Source organism: Passer domesticus, chromosome 11 (assembly GCF_036417665.1).
Source record: "Passer domesticus isolate bPasDom1 chromosome 11, bPasDom1.hap1, whole genome shotgun sequence".
Lineage (NCBI taxonomy): Eukaryota > Metazoa > Chordata > Aves > Passeriformes > Passeridae > Passer > Passer domesticus.
Genome location: NC_087484.1, coordinates 14,331,409 through 14,349,274, shown reverse-complemented (window position 1 = coordinate 14,349,274; position 17,866 = coordinate 14,331,409). Strand labels below are relative to the sequence as shown.

Sequence of the window (17,866 nt, the reverse complement as noted above, 5' to 3'; positions counted from 1 at the left end):
ATTTATTTCATGCTCTTGCCTGTTTTGGAAGTAGAAGTAGGGAGAGGTGTATGGGTTCATTTCTGTATTTATAATGCTAGTGATCTCAAGCTTTCCTTTTTTATATTGCAGTTTCATGATTATGCTGAAAGGAAGGACTGGGATGCATTCCATCCCACCCTAGTGGCAGAAGGTCTTTTTGCCTTTGCCAATGTTCTTAGTTACCTGCGTCTCTTCTTCATGTACACCACCAGCTCCATTCTGGGACCACTCCAGGTGAATAGCATTACTGTTTGAAAAAATAATAAACATAATTTGCTATCAAGAGTCATATTGAAAATAGGAAAAAATGTTAAAGTAAGAAAGTGAAAAGTAGAAAGAAGTGATACTGCATTGAAGTTTGATTTTTTAAAATTAATCTCTTGTGTAAAACATACTGATTCAGATGGGAAAAGGTAAGAAAAAGAGTGAAAGACCTTGTGTGGTTCAGTTAGGGTATTTTTCCATGATAACTGTACTTATACTGTCTTTTTTGTTTTCATCTGTTCTAAGTGTAACATACCAGCTAAGGTCCCACATTTTGGAATGTCTAAGGATCAGGTTCTTCCTGCAAAGTTTTATGCAAATAATTGCCTTAGCTTCTTATTTCTAAAGAGATAGATGAACAAGTGTGTAGCAAGGAAGATTAATCAAAAGCCTTTCTGTTTATGTTTGTGATCTCATTAAAGTTGACCTTGAGTTGTGCAAATTGCTTTTGTTTGAAAAATATAAATCTGTCTAGAGTATTGAAATACTCACCTATTTATTGGCAGTTAGAAGAAGGGAGAAGAGGTTTCTTCTTTCTTGGTATTTGTTAGAGCCTTCCAGTAATGATGACAGTAAAACCTCCCACATTTTAATTATCTAATTTTCTGTTACACATTTTAAATGGAAATGTACTTGCACACTTTGAAAAAAATACTGAAGTCTTGATGTTGCATTAAGCATTAGGGTTGTACAAATTGATTAAACACATCTCTCCACATTTTAAAGAGATTCACTGTTTAATGTGCATGTTTATTTATGTACTAGATCTTTCACAAGTTTTCTATTAGCAGGCTGTGTTGTGAAATTTTCCAAGTAAATAAAAACAGTCAACAGTCACCCCATTCAGAGGCACACAGGAGCTTACGTTATTACTGCTGGCCAGTAGGGCTGGTGCAACAACTCTTACAGTATTTTCTGAAAGTAGGTCACAAAGTTCACATGGTGGTAATCAAATATGGGATGGAAACCCAACAGTGGGGGGTGGGGGAAGGCAGCTACCGTGTTCTTTTGGCTCTTAGAGTTATTTTTAAGCTTTCAGTTACTTGACTTATTGGCTAATAAAACTGTAATAATCCAGATTTGTAAGTTGGCTGTGTGTGGTGGATTTTATTATTAACAGAAGGTAGAATAGTACTTCCCTAGATAAGATAATTAGATTTCAAGTACTTAGATATTGTAAATACTCAGAGAGGGAAAGCATGAATCTATGAAGTAAGCAACTGGCATTTGGGATGGGTTGTTACACTCTCTTCCAAACAAAATAGTTTTGGGCATTTTGCACTTTTTGTGCATTCCTGTTTCATCTACTTTGTCCCTCTCTTGGCTGGAACCATGTGTTAAAGGGAAAATGGTTTGTTGTTGGGATTTGGGATGGGTTTTTTCATTGGAGGGTCAGATGTGATGAAACAGTTCAGTGAGGAGTACAGTGATCCTCTGACCAAACATGCACAGAATTGCTGCAGAGCTCTGCCCACAGCTGCAGAATCTCCATGACCATTACAGACTGTACAGACTGAATGTGCTGTGCTGCAGGAGGCACTTGGTGAGTTTCCAGCAGCAAAGGAGGGAGCAGGAATTCATCTCCCAGTAGAGCTGTACTTGAAAAATCTGGCAGTTGTGTTACAGTTCTGGACTATGAGTTGGTACTGATTTTGATTCATATAGGACTGGGTTTTCCACACACTGATTTATATAGATTAGATCCACCCAATCCCACATTACATACATTTGCATTCTTTATAATGGTACACTATTCTGAAGAAGTTTGTAGGAAGACTAATTAAATTATATAAACAGTTTATGCTGTGTTTGTGTAAAAATTTGGGCTTATGTCAAAAGCAAATCAAGGTCTTTCCTGTATTGGAAGAAATGACAAGCATATGATTGGGTTTTTTTAAAGGTGCTTTATGTCTAATGTTGCAAAGTTCTGTATAGGATATTTTTAATTGAAAACTAATGATCTGAATTTACTTTCATACCTTGCATGCTTTATCCTTCAATTTCTATGTGTCTACGCTTGTCTATTTAAAATCACACATAAAATGTACAGTGAGCTAATTTTGTATTCTGCAGATGGGCTTTTGTATACTTTTTTTAAAATTAGTGATAAATTATTCCAAATGTTTTGATTAATTCAGTGTTCCAAGTGTTTTCTTAACTTTCTATGATGGCATTTATGCTCAAATCCATTTCATTTACTGCTTTTGTCTGTTGACCTGTGAATTCCTTATTACCATTGGTATTGCAAATAAGTAACAAGGTGTACATACTATTGCTTATGGTTACTTGGAGGATACTAATTTTCTAGGTGATGTTCAAATTACTTACCTATTCTTTTTAATATCTAGATTTTTTCTCTGAAAAACAGTACAAGGTTATCTCCTGACCTTAAGTGCTGTTTAACATATCAAAATTTAACTTAAATATTTAAAATGTAAGTAAATTTTTGTTGCTCAAAGGCTGAAGGAGAGAATACAAATAAAAATAACTATGTGTTTTACTAAAATTGGAAATAAATCTATTTTACAGATTTCAATGGGGCAGATGCTACAAGATTTTGGAAAATTTCTGGGCATGTTTCTTCTTGTCTTGTTCTCATTCACAATTGGATTGACCCAACTTTATGATAAAGGATTTACTGTGAATGAAGAAAAGGACTGTGCGGGCATTTTCTGTGAACAGCAGAGCAACGACACATTCCATTCGTGAGTTTGAGATCTTCAAATAACTGTATTGTTTTAGCCTTTGATCCTTAGGAATTAAACAGAACGGGATTTTTTCACTCATCTTGATTTTATGTTAAACACTTTTAGGTGTTTAGGTGTTAGGTTTACCTAACCAGATTTTTCCCTTGTTTCTGTAGGTTTATTGGTACATGTTTTGCTCTCTTCTGGTACATATTCTCCCTGGCACATGTTGCAATCTTTGTGACACGTTTTAGCTACGGTGAAGAATTACAGTCTTTTGTGGGTGCTGTTATTGTTGGGACCTACAACGTGGTGGTTGTGATAGTATTAACAAAACTCCTTGTGGCAATGCTTCACAAAAGTTTTCAGCTGATAGCAGTAAGTGGTGTCTGATTAATTACCAGTTACCTGTATCTTTGGATTTTACACAAATTTCTTCCTATGATGTGTAAACTCGTGGTCTATAGACCTCATGGATGAGCTCTGTCTATGTGCTCATATTTTTCCTTCAAATAAGAACTTTTTATTTACTTTGATTTTAAAAAAATGTAGTTTCCACATTGAATATGTAAAGGGCTTTGGCCCACTGAGAATTGATGGCTTTCTTGATACAATGGCTGTTCAAATGCTGGTTTTGATATGTGTGGTGCTTTGGCATTTGATCTGGGTATTGATCTATACCTTCTGAATTTTATACTAGGAATTGAAGAAAGATGTGCTTGTTTAAGGTATTTAATATTACAATATTCAAGCAAGCCTATTAAAATACTCTATAATTTATCTATTAAAATGCTATATAACCAAAATTTTAAAATAGTCAATTTTTTCAGGTATGAGCAAATTAAACTTACAAAATAACCTATTAGTATTTCTGTTTCTTTCCTCTGTTAATGTTTCTGATGTTTTAGAATCATGAAGATAAGGAGTGGAAGTTTGCTCGTGCCAAGCTTTGGCTTAGCTACTTTGATGATAAATGCACACTCCCCCCACCTTTTAACGTTATACCCTCTCCCAAGACCATTTGTTACCTTTTCAACAGTCTCAGTAAATGGATCTGCTCTCATACATCAAGTGGCAAAGTGAAACGTCAGAACAGCCTCAAGGTGAGGAATGACTGGGCAGCTCTGAGCTCTGCAGCTGGAAAGGTGCTGCTTGCTGAAATGAAAACACAGATTGCTGCATGAAGCTGCCTCTCAGAAAGTGAATGCTACTAAGAGAAATAGCAACTGTAGAATAATGAGTATTGCATCCAAGATAAATAAGTGTTACTTATTTCTACTTATGTAAGGTTTTATTAACTTTCTGGTTTGGAAATTTCAATCCACTTCTCTGCAACTCCCAATTCCCCCAGAAACAGTCTGAAAAAAATGCTTTGATTGAATGAAAACACACAGAAACCTCAAGGAAGTATGTGCTAATCTCAAAAACGGTGAGGTTAGAATATTCTTTGGAGAAGGTAATTTGTTTTAAACATACTACAGAAGTGTCAGAATAAATAACCAAAAAAGATCACTGAAGCCTCTCATTGTTAGGGAAGGGATTTTTTGTTTGTTTATTTTATAAACATTTTTTGTACCCTGCAATTTTGCATACTAATTTTACCTCTTCTTGCTGCTGAAAATAGCACTAAGTAAACAAACTCAAGCACTTTATGGAATTTGCACTGAGAGACCTTCAGGGTTATGGAACTCTTGATTGCTTACAGAACAATTACCAAGGCAGGTAGATAAAAATTTTCAGTTTTGTTGGTACAGCAGATTATAATTTAATTTGGATTTTTTGGGCAATTTATATGTGTTGTATATTTGTGTACATTAGGATGTATTTTAAAAATAGTTATTTTGTTCATGTTTGTTCTCTGTAGAATTGTATACAGGCTTTAGGGCTCAAAAATCACTTCCATAGTAAATATGTTTTGTTTGTTTAAAGGAATGGAGAAATCTGAAGCAGAAGAGAGATGAGAATTACCAAAAGGTGATGTGTTGCTTAGTCCACCGTTACCTGACTTCCATGAGGCAGAAGATGCAGAGTACAGATCAGGCCACTGTGGAAAACCTCAATGAGCTGCGGCAGGACTTGTCGAAATTCCGGAATGAAATGAGAGACCTGCTCGGCTTCCGAACTTCCAAATATGCTATGTTTTATCCAAGAAACTAAGACCTAACTTTGAAACAAAAGGTGTGTGCTTTTAAATACCCATAGGAGAAAGTGTTGACCTAATTCTGTTGCCAGATCATATAGGCAAGATTATTGCACAAAAATACATTTGAAAATGAGTTTGTGTGAGTTGCAGCTCGGTGCCCAAGTGGTCACAATGAATGCAAAAACAGATACACTAATTTTCTTAACCTCTTTATCTTGGTGTGTATATAAAATTTGTATATAGGAGTTTTTTAAATGTTCCTCAGACTTTCTGTGGCTGTCAGGTGTTAGAGCTTCATAACTAGCACAATCTGTTTCTTTCTTCTATTTTTGCCGTTTGTTCTTTTTTTATACTTGTTTTTCAAGTTGTGGGAGAAGATAGGCTTTTTAAAATGAAAATCCAGCCTGTTTATTTTTAATAGAAAAGTCAGATAAAGATAATAGAAAATTTCCAGCACGGTTGGAAATGATGTATGACTGTAGGTTACAGTGCAAGTGAAGACTGTGTGGCTCTGAAAGAGGCAGTTCTAGTTTTGTATGATAACACTGACTGTAAACTAACATTTCTAGAATGCAGCAAAGCAAATCATCAAGACTTTTTACTTTTGTGGGAACATTGACATTTTGAACACAAAATAGATCAACCATTTCTTGAATGTTCATGGTTATGTGTAAGACAATCAAACCCTGCTTGGATTTTTCAGCAGTGCCTCAATAGTATATTTTAATATATATGTTAGGATTGAGAACAGAATTTAAAAATTAATCTGTGAACATTTAATGTTTAGTATCTTGGGTTTTTAAAATCTAGATAAATTATGTGAATTACTAAAACCTGTGATTTCATGAAAATGAGGTGAAGCACATGAGTGCTATTGTTTGCAGTGCTGAACAATTCCTGTACACCATTCTACTCTTCTTTCTGTGAGGTCATTGAGTCTTGTCATTGGAGAGAGGTATTTTAGAAGGGTCTGCTTGGCACAGGTTTTACATATCCTACTTTTAAATTTCGTTTTCTTTTTTCCTGTTCTTTACCAGAATTGTTGCCAAGCTAGATTTTTTTAATGTCAGATATAATGAGTCTGAAAATAGTTTATCTGATTTTGCTTACAATGGACAGTAAGGGCTTTGTGGATTTTCTGTGCTAGAGAGTCCTATATGGCTTTATATGCTTATATACAATTCAAGCTGACAAACTGTAACTGAGAAATGTGAAATTCCTGTATTTTTAATTACAAATTAAGTATATTTATGACAGCTAAAGGATTGATTGACAGTTTTACTGTTATGATGGTGCTCTTCTGAAATGGTTGTGTGTCCAGAAGGCGCAGGTAGCCATTGTGGTCTTTGACTACAGTTGATTTTGGGAGATTGACAGACTTGGGGCTTACATGAATGTTTACTTTTTTGAAGGAATTCTTATAAAACTCTTTCTTGTAAAAGTAAAGGTAATATATTTTCCATACTATGAAATTATGTATTTCTGAGCTAGGTTTTAATACTCTGCTTTCAGAAGTGTTAGAGTATAGAGGGACTCTGATCTGTGTTGGCTGTTCCTGGGAATAGGAAGTTAATCTCCTGGTTCAAAGCAAAGAGGATCTCTGAGTTTTGTATTTGAACTGAGATCTTGTTTGAATAATGCACCAACATAAAAACTATGTGTTGTATATGTTATGTATATTCAAGAAAGGAAGCAAATAAAAGCTCTTTGAAAAATACTGTTGTATTAATATTTGTCATATTGCAAACACATTATATCAGTTACCACACTGAAAGTACTTTTTTTTTGTCATGTTGAGGTAATACCTTTAAGGAAGGTATCTGGTATTAATGTGTTACTGCCTTTTTCCTTCTGGACCCATCCTGTTTGGCTCAGTGAAATGGCTTCATGCAGTGCCATGAAGTGATGCTGGTTCCAGACCAGCTGGGTTGGATCCTAGATGCACCATCAGCTCTTTGGCACTGGGACAGTTAGTTCTGGGACCTGGGGGTGTTGACAGTGAATGAAGGAGCTGATGGAGCTATTTCTGAATGCTTTTCATGCATTGAGCAGAGTCCATCAGAGCTAGCTTGGTCAGGGTCTTTGGTGCTGTGTTCTGCTACAGTGTAGATGGCCTTAGGAAGAACTGTTGCACTTCAAGGCTCTTAGGGGTTTTGGATTTGGAGTTCAGAAGTTTTTATTTGTCACTGAAATACAAACCTGCAGAATGAGAGAGATAGAAAAAAGTTTGTTCTCTGCCACACCTCAGTTATATCACATTATACATCTCTCTTTTATTTGAAAGCTGCTGTGCTCTTCCAAGCTTTGTGGCTACTAATCAGTACCAAGTGGTCTGTACTAATTTTTTTCTCATACTTTAGATTTTTCTAATTCACGTGTGTTAAATGTGCTATTGCTTTCTCATTTGACAGTTTAATACAGGCTGTTCCAAGGTCTCTCTTATACACACTCACAGAATAATTCTAGACAGGCACAGAAACAAAATTTTACATGTAAAAAAATTTGGGGAAACTGGAGTTTACTTGGCTGTAGGACTCAGTTTCCTTGTACAAAGTTTTCTGCAAGTCATGAAAGGACTAAGAGTTTTTGAGAAAACTGGAAAAGGTTTTTTTCTTCCCTTTCATATTAATGTCAATTTTGTATTGGAGCCAACTTTGCCTTGGTAAATGAAAAATGGAGATGAAAATTTTTATGCATGCATTTGGAGCAGGAAGATCAAAATCACTGATCACTGAAAGTCAGTTTACTTTACACTTTTGCTGAACTATGTCTTGTTATTTCTGTAGAAATTATTTCAGAAATCATTATTAGATAATTTTGATTCTGTTTGGTTGCAAGATGGATTTCAAATTTTTTTAGTTTACAGTCACTACAAAGAGGGTTTAAAAACTTGTAACCATTGTTACCTGTGTTTTGTAACCAACTCTTACTTGAGAAAACTGGCACTGCTCCATGTTCCTCTGTTCCCTGTTTCAGGCCTACTGCTACCAGTGCATTGATTTGGGAAAGGAGCTGGTGTAAAGGGAGCATTGAGAGGAGCAGGCAGGAGCTCTCCCTACCTTCCATTTGGCAGATGATGAGTGAGCTGCCAGTCCTTTCTTGCCTCACTGAAAAAAGCTGCATGACAGATGGGCATGTCATCATAAATAAAAATAGATTGTTGTGGTTCAAGACAGCTCCGAGCATGATTTCCACATTGCTTTTCCCCAGGCTGCTGCCAAGAAATGCAGAGAGTGCTGTGCATAAAATCCCTTAGTCTGCACAGGAATTAATGCTGGAAAATTAAAATTCCAATTTAAAAGTTTTAAAATCACAAAACTACATCTGCTTTGCAAACAAATGTTGTGGTTGGTTCCACAGAGAAATGCTGTTTGGTTTGGTCAGTCGGGCAATGCAATCTTTGAAGTGTGGCTGCAGCATTGAGCTGTTGGATGTCAGCTGCCAGCAGAGCCTCTCTGTACCTCTGTGCCCCCCTCTGATCCTTTTGTCCCCAGCCCAGCTACCCATAAAGTCTTTGGAAGAGAGGCTGTTGTGCTGCCGAGCTGCATTACGTGTGAGAATCCCTCAGTGAAGGGAGTGGCAATCTGCACTCCCGTGCTGGAATAAGCAATGGCTACTTCAGCAGGGACTGTTTTATTGCATTAGTTTCCTGCCCATGGCCACAGATTATCCAAAGAACTCTGGTCTGGTATTTATATACAAGAAAATCAAATGCTTAAAGGGATCTTAGGTTCTATTTGCACCTTACCACCCCTAAATTAATTCCTACCTTCCTCTACCTCAGCACCTTACAGAACTTAACAGTGACATTTACTAAGTAGATAGTCATCAATGGAAAAGAAGTGTGGTGCTGTTTTACAGCTGTCTAATTCTTTGAAGAGCTCCTGTTCTGATCAATGATTCACTGACTTCCATGTAAGGAAAATCAGACCCTTAATCAGCAAGGAAGGGTAGTGTCAGTTACAATGTGCAAGGCCCAAACCATGAAAAGCACATAAATGATCAAAAAACAGTTTCTGTGTTTAGCTGCCCCACTTTATAAATAATTAATAACTAGTCGGTGGATGATTTAATCTTAAAATAGTTTATTAAGCACTGATAATAATGCAGAAATTCATGTAATAAAACAACTTTAGAGAAAAAGCTAAGTTGAACTGAGTTGCTATAAATATTGCACTTAGAATTCTTATTTTACGTACAAAACTCCTTAAAAAATTGGACAGTTATAAATTAACATCTTCCAAGTAATTGGAATTTGTATGTTTGAGATCAGATGGCTGTGCTGCAGATCTTCGGCTTTCAGCCTTAGGAGGGTCCGGTCTCATCTTGTTCATGAAATGGATTTCACTTTGTGCCAGGTGTGCTTATGTGGACAGGAGGGAAGGAAGGGTCAGCGTGGTCAAACTGTTGGCAGTCAGTTGTATTTCCATGACTTATGCTTAGTTAAAATGATTTTTCAAGACAGATGATAGAATGCAGCTGCAGAGTTCAATTTTGACATGTTTTGTTTTTCAAGGCATTTAGGATCTTTGAGTTCTTAGTCTTAAAACTCATGACAAAGCTGTTGGGAAAGACTTTGCCTCTACCATCTTCTTCTACCTGGCCCATGATGATATAGTTTAAACCTAGAAAGGAGAGAATGAGATTACAAGACAGAAATCTGGCACATCATTTGGTAAGCATAGTTCTTTACCTGTGGTTTCTGTTCATTTCACTGTTTGTTACCAATGCCTTCCAACATTTTTTCCTTCCTACTTGCAACATTTACTCCCTTACCCATCTTGGCCATGCTTGTTACACCACAAACTAGAGTTATGTAAAAGTCAAGCAGATACACAGCTAAGTGTCTACTACATAATTAAATATGTAGGGGATACTCTTTAAACATAGACTGTTGAGTCTGAGAGGCACTAGAAGTGCCCATCAACACTTCATAACCTAACCACTGTCACCCAGGATGGACTATGTCTCATTAATTTTGAATATTTTCACATTTTCTCAGCTTGTAGGTTAATGCCCTTAAGGAATAATGCTCTTAAATCTTTTCATTCCCTTTTCCTCTGCAGAGATGTAAATATTTTCTAGATACATACAGAAGCATTCAGGCAAGGTGGCCTTAATGAGTGGTAAGACCTGGCTTTGGACAATTCAATTGGATCTGTGTATTTTTATGCCTTAGAAAGGTTGGGGATTTGCAAGGTCTTGGGCTGGAAGGAATGGTATCACAGGGATAGAAACAGAAAAGTTCAGATATTATGTAATGGCTCTTAAATAATTCATTGAGATTTAGGATGAGAAACAGAAGTGTGTGGTTTGGAGCCAGAAGTCTGCCTAAAAGGAGACAGTTTGCTTCACCAAGGACATTATTATGTCTATTATACACATCATAATAATTATTATGTGTAGTTTTCAGATAACTAAAGGCAAAACCTAATTTCTCATAATAATTGTTCACTTTGTTACTGCCCACTTTGAGTTAATATGCTTAAGCACTGGTAGTATCTGGAATGACATCAGGGGTTTTTTGATGCTTATTAAATTGTTTCCTGCTATGACTCTGTTTATGTTCTCATGTTGTACCTGTTTACTTATGAGCAAAGCTAAAAGCAGTTTTATTTTTACTGAGCAACTTAAATAAAAAATGTTCTCAATATTTCTTTTAACACCTTTACCACAATTAACTGGAATTTATGTTGGTTAATCTCTGTACAATATTATTTAAGGTACCTTTTAGCAGTACTGGCTGTCTGCAGATATAAAGTGGGCTTAATACTATGAGTATTTTTGTGAAGCTATAAATACATTCAGGAGCTACACAACAGTGGAACTTGATTTCTGCCATTTCCTGTGAGAAATGTGATCTTCTAGGTTTAGCAGGCTGTTGTCTTTCCCTTATAAACAACTGTGTATAAAAACTAGCTCCAAAATGCATACATGTAACCACAAAATCTATCTCAGCTTCATCTGAGAGATGAAGCTGAAAATCAGATTTTATCTTGCATCATGTGGCTTTTAAAGAAAAAAGTTTTTCAAAATCCTGTGAGTTCACTCTATGTGAGCCTAATCCTTTTCAAGTAAAACAGAAAAATGCAATAAACCCCTGGATTACTGGTTATTTTAAATTTATTTTAATATTAACTGCTGATTATAGAAAAAACATGGCAATTTTATTGATTTTTGTGGCCACATTTCAAATAGTAGTTTTTATAACTGTTATCTTTTATAAACACACAAAGCAGTTATTACTGTGTACTTACCTCTCCTGATGAGAGGACACTGCTTACACATAACAAGAATCTTGGCACTCATATTCTTGCCAGCTTGTTGGATTGCTAAATTTCCCTCTTTATATACATTAATGATGGATATTGTTGCATGCAGACTGCCAGCCCGTGTTACTGTTGTGATTACAGTTCCAGTTATTACTAGAAGAAAAGACATTTGATATATTTGGTACATTTTTATTATTTTTAGACATAAATTTTGAGGCATCAGAAAAACTTATTAAGTATATTAGTGCCTAATAAGGAAATAAACAGTACTGGGAACACTTAACTAAAAATATAAGTATCACTGCTAATAACTAACTAACTACTGTCAAATTTTGGTGGCACCAAATATGAAACTGTTCTACGATGTGTCAGTCTCCTGCAAGCCCAGTTCTCTAATTTCAGTTAAACTGTTCAATTTAATACTACTTTTAATGAGTTACTTTCAAATTGTGGAGAAGTTGAATTGAAACTCCTGTAGCCAAAATGTGAATTCCCAGCTCTCTGACACTCCCAGTTGAGTAGCAGGGAATAGTTAATGGCCTAAGAACTAGATTTTGATCTGCCTGAGGCCTGATACAAACTTACTTATTTCAGCTGAATGTAGTTTCAGATCTCTAGTTACCAACATATCTCCCAAAGACCTCTCAGTAGGAAAATCAAGATACTTTCTTTTCCCTAGGATGACTAAATTAACTGGTAAGCCAACTTTATTTATCCAAAGGAAGTGGTGATTGGTATTAACAATTTGGTTTCTTCTCAGGTCATCTTTTTACATCAGATATTCTACCCTAGGATAAATTCTATCCTCAATTACCAAGTAGGTACAGTCAGATTTATTTTACAAAACTGCATAATCCACATTTTGGGATATTGTAAATTTTTACATTATCTTCCCTTAATGCAGAGCTTTTAATTAAATAGACCGTTCCAGCTCAATCAAGAGAGAACTGTGGATGTTAAAGTGCTGGGTATTGCAGCTATATTTCTAGGAACAATAAAATGAAATGCATGATGAAGGAGAAATAGTTATTATTTTCTAAAATCATAAGTTCTGCAAATAAACTTCAAGTAAATAATATTCTACGAACAACAGACTTCCTATTCCTACCTTAGGATATGCTTCCATTCACAGTAGCATATAAAGTATTTTTACTCTCACTCCTGTCACAGAAAAGACTGAAAAATGTCAACTATTTGACAGAAGATGGGAGGGAAGAATGTGATTTATTATTGTGATGCTAGAAGAAAAAACCAAGCTTTATGTAGTATCATTTACCATGAGCCACAAGAGCTGAGGTGTGATCAGTAAGAGGAGACCATTTATGGATTGGGTTTTTTCCCTACCTGTTTCTTTTGTAGGACCAGCCTGTGGGGGCTGCAGGTTGGAAGGGGCTCCCTGAGTCCACCCTGCCCCAGGGTACAGCCACAGCCTCCCCTGCTGCTCGGGCACCATGAGGCAAAACTGCCCTCACATCTCCTCAAATCTCATGGGATTAGCAGTGCAGTAAGAAAAGAGTCAGCTTAAAATGAAAAAAGGGTGGTGGCAGGGAGTTTTCCCATCAAATTGCCAGGCATGTTATAGGGATTAAAAAAAGACTGCAGGATTAATATGGGAAAATACCCTGACACATAACTGAATAGATCAGCAGTGACAGTGCCACACTAATACACAGCAGACACCATTTTTCCTGATTGATTTATGTCTGTGTACAGACAGCAAAGCTTGGAAGCTTCCATCCCTAATTTATTTTCAAAGCATTTTGGAAGTCTATGCACTGTAATGTGGAACAGTCAGCAGGTGCAGCACAACATGTATTGGCTGGTTACAGAAAATGGAGATGACAATACAGCAACTGAATCAATGAATCCTGGGGGTGTCTTACATTGTCATTTGCTTCTCAGATTAAGAAGGTATGTTTGTCTCCTATCTGTGCAGTGTCTATTTCAGAATATCTCCAAGAATGTACTGAGTGAAACACAGGTACTAATGTCAGATACATACATAAGTTGGTGTAAAAATTTTAGCCTATATATTAATGGAAACCCAGAACTACATTTGGGGAAATTTCCTTGCATCTAAAAACACAGTAGAGAATGGATAATTAAAAAGAAACTTTGTTTCCTTACCAAAGTTGCTTGAACAATAATTGCTTTCCAGAGTCCCACTCCTTTTACACTTCTGCTGACACAGGGCAACTGTAGGTTTCACAGCTTTTTGAAGAGCAAAAAGGAAATTGAAATTGAAATGAATCATTTGATACAAATAAAAGCACTGTGTTCAAAAAAAAAAAAGAAGAAAGAGGAATAATCCTGATGTAGGCATGAACCAGACCTGGCATTTCAGGGGATGAGCACCACAGTAACAATATTCCTTCTCTCTGCTGTCACCTCCAGTCATTGTCTTGTCAGGTTTCTCAGCTGTGTCTGTTCTAGCAGCCTGAAGCAATGGGATGTTATTCAAGATTTGTGTGGCATCTGAAGTCTGCCACTGCTGTTGCCATACAGCCCTACAGAACACCTGGAGCACCACAACACGATGTTACAGTAACACTTCCCAGGGAGGGAGTGGCCTTTTATTGGAAATTACTGCACTGTGGTGAAAGGATCAGAGTTCAAATTCCTGACCCTTTTTTCCCAAATTTTTCACATAGCTTCATGTCAGGTAGAGTTGTATAGTTTTTCTTAATGACAGTTTGAAACACAATGTTTGAAATATGGATTTAACATTAGGGATTGACATTTCCTTTCTGAAATGGAATGCTTTGTTTATAAACAACTGAATACACTTGGCATCTTTTTCTTACTTGGGTGGATGTTCATAGTCTCTGTACATCATTCCATGTAACATCTTGGGATGCAGTACTTTAAGGTTTTTATGTTCTTTTCAAATTTGTTTGGAATTAGTGACATAGGTAGTGGAAACATGGAGGTGACACTGACAGATTAAAAAAAAAACCAAACAATAAAACCCCACAAATCCTTGTATAACCTTCATTTCCAAGAAAAATTAAATTAGTTGTGACAAGTATCTTTGTAATTTTTTACTTCAGAATGGAGCATTTTGCAAAAGTTTTATTCAGCCTATATTTTTTGAAAAATAACTTCTGACTAACTTTCAATTATACTTTATTATACTTTTATTCTTATACTTCTTTTTAATGGAATAATTATCCAAGTTTCTAAGAATGAACTAAATGATATTAAAATTACTTTGCCTTTAGTGCAATGGCTATGACTGTTAGAAGATCTGCAGTGCTCATGCAGATATTTGTTTTTCCTTTCAAATCTGAAGTTTAAAGGTTAGGCTTCATAGTTTTTCATTTATTTTGGGCTGGTGTGTTGCTTTTTTTTCCCCCAGTCTTCTTGGTATTTGAGTCTTTAGAAAGTTAAGTGCCTCCCACAAGGGAAAGTGTTTTAAAGAACAAGTTACTATGTCAATGGTACAGGTCTGGCAAATGATTCCTATTTTAATGCTACACACAGCACACCAAAAATTTAGAATTTAATGTTCCTTGAGGCTTTTAAGTTAGTGTCCATAGTAGGAGGTTAGGAAATCCAGCAGGTAGATGAGTCCCATGAGCATGGTAGCTGCCAAAAATCTGAGGTGCTCTGATTTTTCTAAATTTAAAAGTGGGATTATGCATTACGAAATAGTCTTATTTGGTCCTTTTAGTTCACTTTTTTCTTTTTTTTTTCAGTTCAGTAAATTTTGGTTGGTGATCAACTTTGCTATGACTTGTCAGCAGAGGCTGCCTATTGTTTGTAAGGTACTTAAGCAAAACATGAACTGGAGAAGAACCGAAATAAAAGTTTAGTTGCCTACCACTTTACATGTAGGCACACTGACAGGAAAATGCATGACTTTATCCAATGATATAAGGAAGTCAAATACCTCACCACAGGTATTGGATTAATCTTCATTACTTTTACAAATATATTTATAGCATTTATTTATTTCTGGAAGTACTAATATTTGTATGTTACATAAAGACTGACGTAATTCTTGAAAGAGCCTACTAAAGTTTAATACTTTATTCGTGCCTGGAGTTCTGTGCAAGTTTAAACAGCTCTGATTTGCAAGATAATAAGATGGGTCTCTTTGAACTGGACACTTCTGAATACAAGTGGTTGCTCCGAAATGTAACTGAACTGTAGAGGTTTGGTTTGCTTTGGTTTGTTGTGAAGATCAGAAATGCCTACACTGTGCAAAACTGATCACACCTTGAAAGGACTTCTTATTTCTGTCTGCCTGACAAGTCTTTTGAACGCTTTGCCTCTGTTGTCCTTTCTCAGATGAATCTGCATGTTTTTATTTTCTAACACTGATGCTGTCAAGAAAATTGATTTGGAGTTAATTGGTAAATTTCACCTCTCTTGCCTGTGCAAAACCCTCAACAGGGCTACTGACAGCCTGGGTTATTGAGACCAAGTATTTCAACCAACAACGTCGTTAACAAGTGTTTTAGAGTGAAGAAAAGCTGAATTATTTATTGTTAGAGTCACATCAGAATGATTTACAAGTCACTATGATGTCATTTTTTTAATGTTTATTTTCACCTATTTTGAATGCCTTCATTAGCAGGATTAAAGCACCGCAGCTTCTTGGTTTCCTGCTGGCAAGCCATTGCTGCCCTGATTTGTGATGTTTTTAAGTCCAAATCAGGTTGTGTCTTGCAAAAACATCATAAATAATTTGGTTTTCTGCTATAATTGTATCTGAAATGCCTCACATTCAGGTTATAGAAATTCTAAGAATTTATCCCTTCAATATCTCAGTAATGAGGTGTTTTTGGCAGCACCTTCAGAGAAATCCAGCTCTGATCTTTCATATATGCTGTCTAGTGTTAAATACAAAAGGAGACTTAGTTTTAGTGAGACATATTTCTCCGTGAGTTCCAATCACTAAATATTTTCAAATAAAAATTATTCTAGGAGAGTGTCATATTGACAGGGTCTTGACAGAACCTGAAGAGGGCTCAGTTGGCTTCCATACCAATTTTGCTTGATCTTAAAAACTATGTGAAGAAAAATACAGTAAGATTTTTACATATCAACTTGTATAGAAGAAATATTTCCTTTAAATAAAACTATTTCCCAAAATATTCAGAAATTTTTATTCAATAGAATTTAGTTTCTCCATTTCTCTATGGAATGTGCTAGTTAACTGTCCAAAATTGAGAAGAGAGAGGAAAATTCTCTCAGGTGGATAAGTTACTTTTACACTCTTTTATTACTTTTGAACTCTTGCCTGGATAGATTTCATTTAATAATGTTAAGTGCATTCGCCCTTGAGTATATTCCAGTACTCCCTTGAGTATGTTAATTTTAATTAATTCCTTTAACATTTAAAATACTAACAAGCTGTAAAACTTGAATTTTTAATATAGTTTCTATTTTGTATTTCTGTAATTCTCTCCTTGTCCTGGAATAATTAATTTTATAGGAAATGAAGTAGAGCCAGTAAGACTTACTTGAGGTAGCAGGCACTGTTGTGGTTGTAGGCAGAGCTGTAGTTGTGGGTAACTTTTTTGGTCTAAATTTATAATGGCCAATAAAACCATCAGCTGTTAAGCTCAAATCAGATAAAAACTGAATGAGCAACTCATTTTTCTCAGACAGAATAGGCCTGAAATAGAAAACCAAAATAAAATATTTCCATTCTTTCACATGTCAAAGCCAAAAAGCATTAATAACATTATTTAAAATAAAAAAACAACACTCCAGACTAATACTGAAAAATACATGATTCTTTGCTCGCATGTCACACACTGGTGTTTTGAGGATGAAACTTGTTTCCATTAATCACCTAAAACCATAAACTGAAGTTTATGTCAATATGAGTATTGTTAAATTCTTCCCAGTGACTTCATTGCAAACTTGACTTCCATGAAATGGAAGGGGTCAGATTAAGAAAGTGGGAAAATACATTGAAGAACTCCTCAGTACACAGGGGAAGTAAATGGGGTGTTTTAAATTTTGGTTTTGTTTAGTGAAAAAGATATTGCACAATTGGAAGGGCTATGAAAATTCATGAAGTACTGAATTGTGCAATTCTTCAACAAACCCAGCAAAAATAAAATGTTTTGGGTTATTACTTCTGTGGGCTCACTTTTTGCCAATGATTAGATATCAATTACCCAGGACTTCTTTGAAATCCCTAATGAGGTCTTTGAAGTAAAAACTTGTCATTGTTTCCCCTTTTTTTTGGCAGATTATCAGAAATCAGTTTACTCTGATGGCCAGGTCTGACATAGCAAAAAGAAAGGGGCTGATTAACTGTAATTCTCTGGATTTGCAGCTGCCAGGGTGGTTGCCCAGATTAGACTTTCCTTGCTGCAGTATTGACACAGCCTGTGGACATAGGAGGGCACTGATTATCAGCTGCCAAGAGCTTTGTTCTGCTTCCTGAGCACCAGGACTACAAGGCCAGATCTGAAAAATCTGACCCAGTCTGTGTATCCTGTCTTTTTTAAAAGGGC

General features: G+C 35.9%; 2 protein-coding genes across 5 annotated transcripts in view; one reads left to right on the top strand and one right to left on the bottom strand.

Annotated features, from left to right (window-relative positions):
* Nucleotides 1-10,778, top strand: part of TRPC1 (transient receptor potential cation channel subfamily C member 1) — a 22,072-nt gene extending 11,294 nt beyond the window's left edge. Inside the window, exons 9-15 of one of the 4 annotated variants that reach the window (XR_010346297.1) lie at nucleotides 112-255; nucleotides 2,815-2,990; nucleotides 3,149-3,350; nucleotides 3,881-4,075; nucleotides 4,902-5,150; nucleotides 9,632-9,790; nucleotides 10,182-10,778. Coding sequence is in view for 3 of the 4 variants with exons in the window: in XM_064385811.1 (XP_064241881.1) it covers nucleotides 112-255; nucleotides 2,815-2,990; nucleotides 3,149-3,350; nucleotides 3,881-4,075; nucleotides 4,902-5,129 (945 nt within the window). In the remaining variant the exon portion in view is untranslated. Of the gene's footprint in view, nucleotides 1-111; nucleotides 256-2,814; nucleotides 2,991-3,148; nucleotides 3,351-3,880; nucleotides 4,076-4,901; nucleotides 6,833-8,091; nucleotides 8,287-9,631 lie in introns of those variants that run through there. The other 3 variants (XM_064385811.1, XM_064385810.1, XM_064385809.1) reach the window with 3 other exon arrangements.
* Nucleotides 9,181-17,866, bottom strand: part of PCOLCE2 (procollagen C-endopeptidase enhancer 2) — a 22,668-nt gene continuing 13,982 nt past the window's right edge. The window contains exons 6-9 of the mRNA XM_064385813.1: nucleotides 16,859-17,013; nucleotides 13,515-13,598; nucleotides 11,373-11,540; nucleotides 9,181-9,740 (exon numbers count right to left, since the gene is read on the bottom strand). Coding sequence (XP_064241883.1) covers nucleotides 9,604-9,740; nucleotides 11,373-11,540; nucleotides 13,515-13,598; nucleotides 16,859-17,013 — 544 coding nt within the window. The 3' untranslated portion in view covers nucleotides 9,181-9,603. The remainder of the gene's footprint in view (nucleotides 9,741-11,372; nucleotides 11,541-13,514; nucleotides 13,599-16,858; nucleotides 17,014-17,866) is intronic.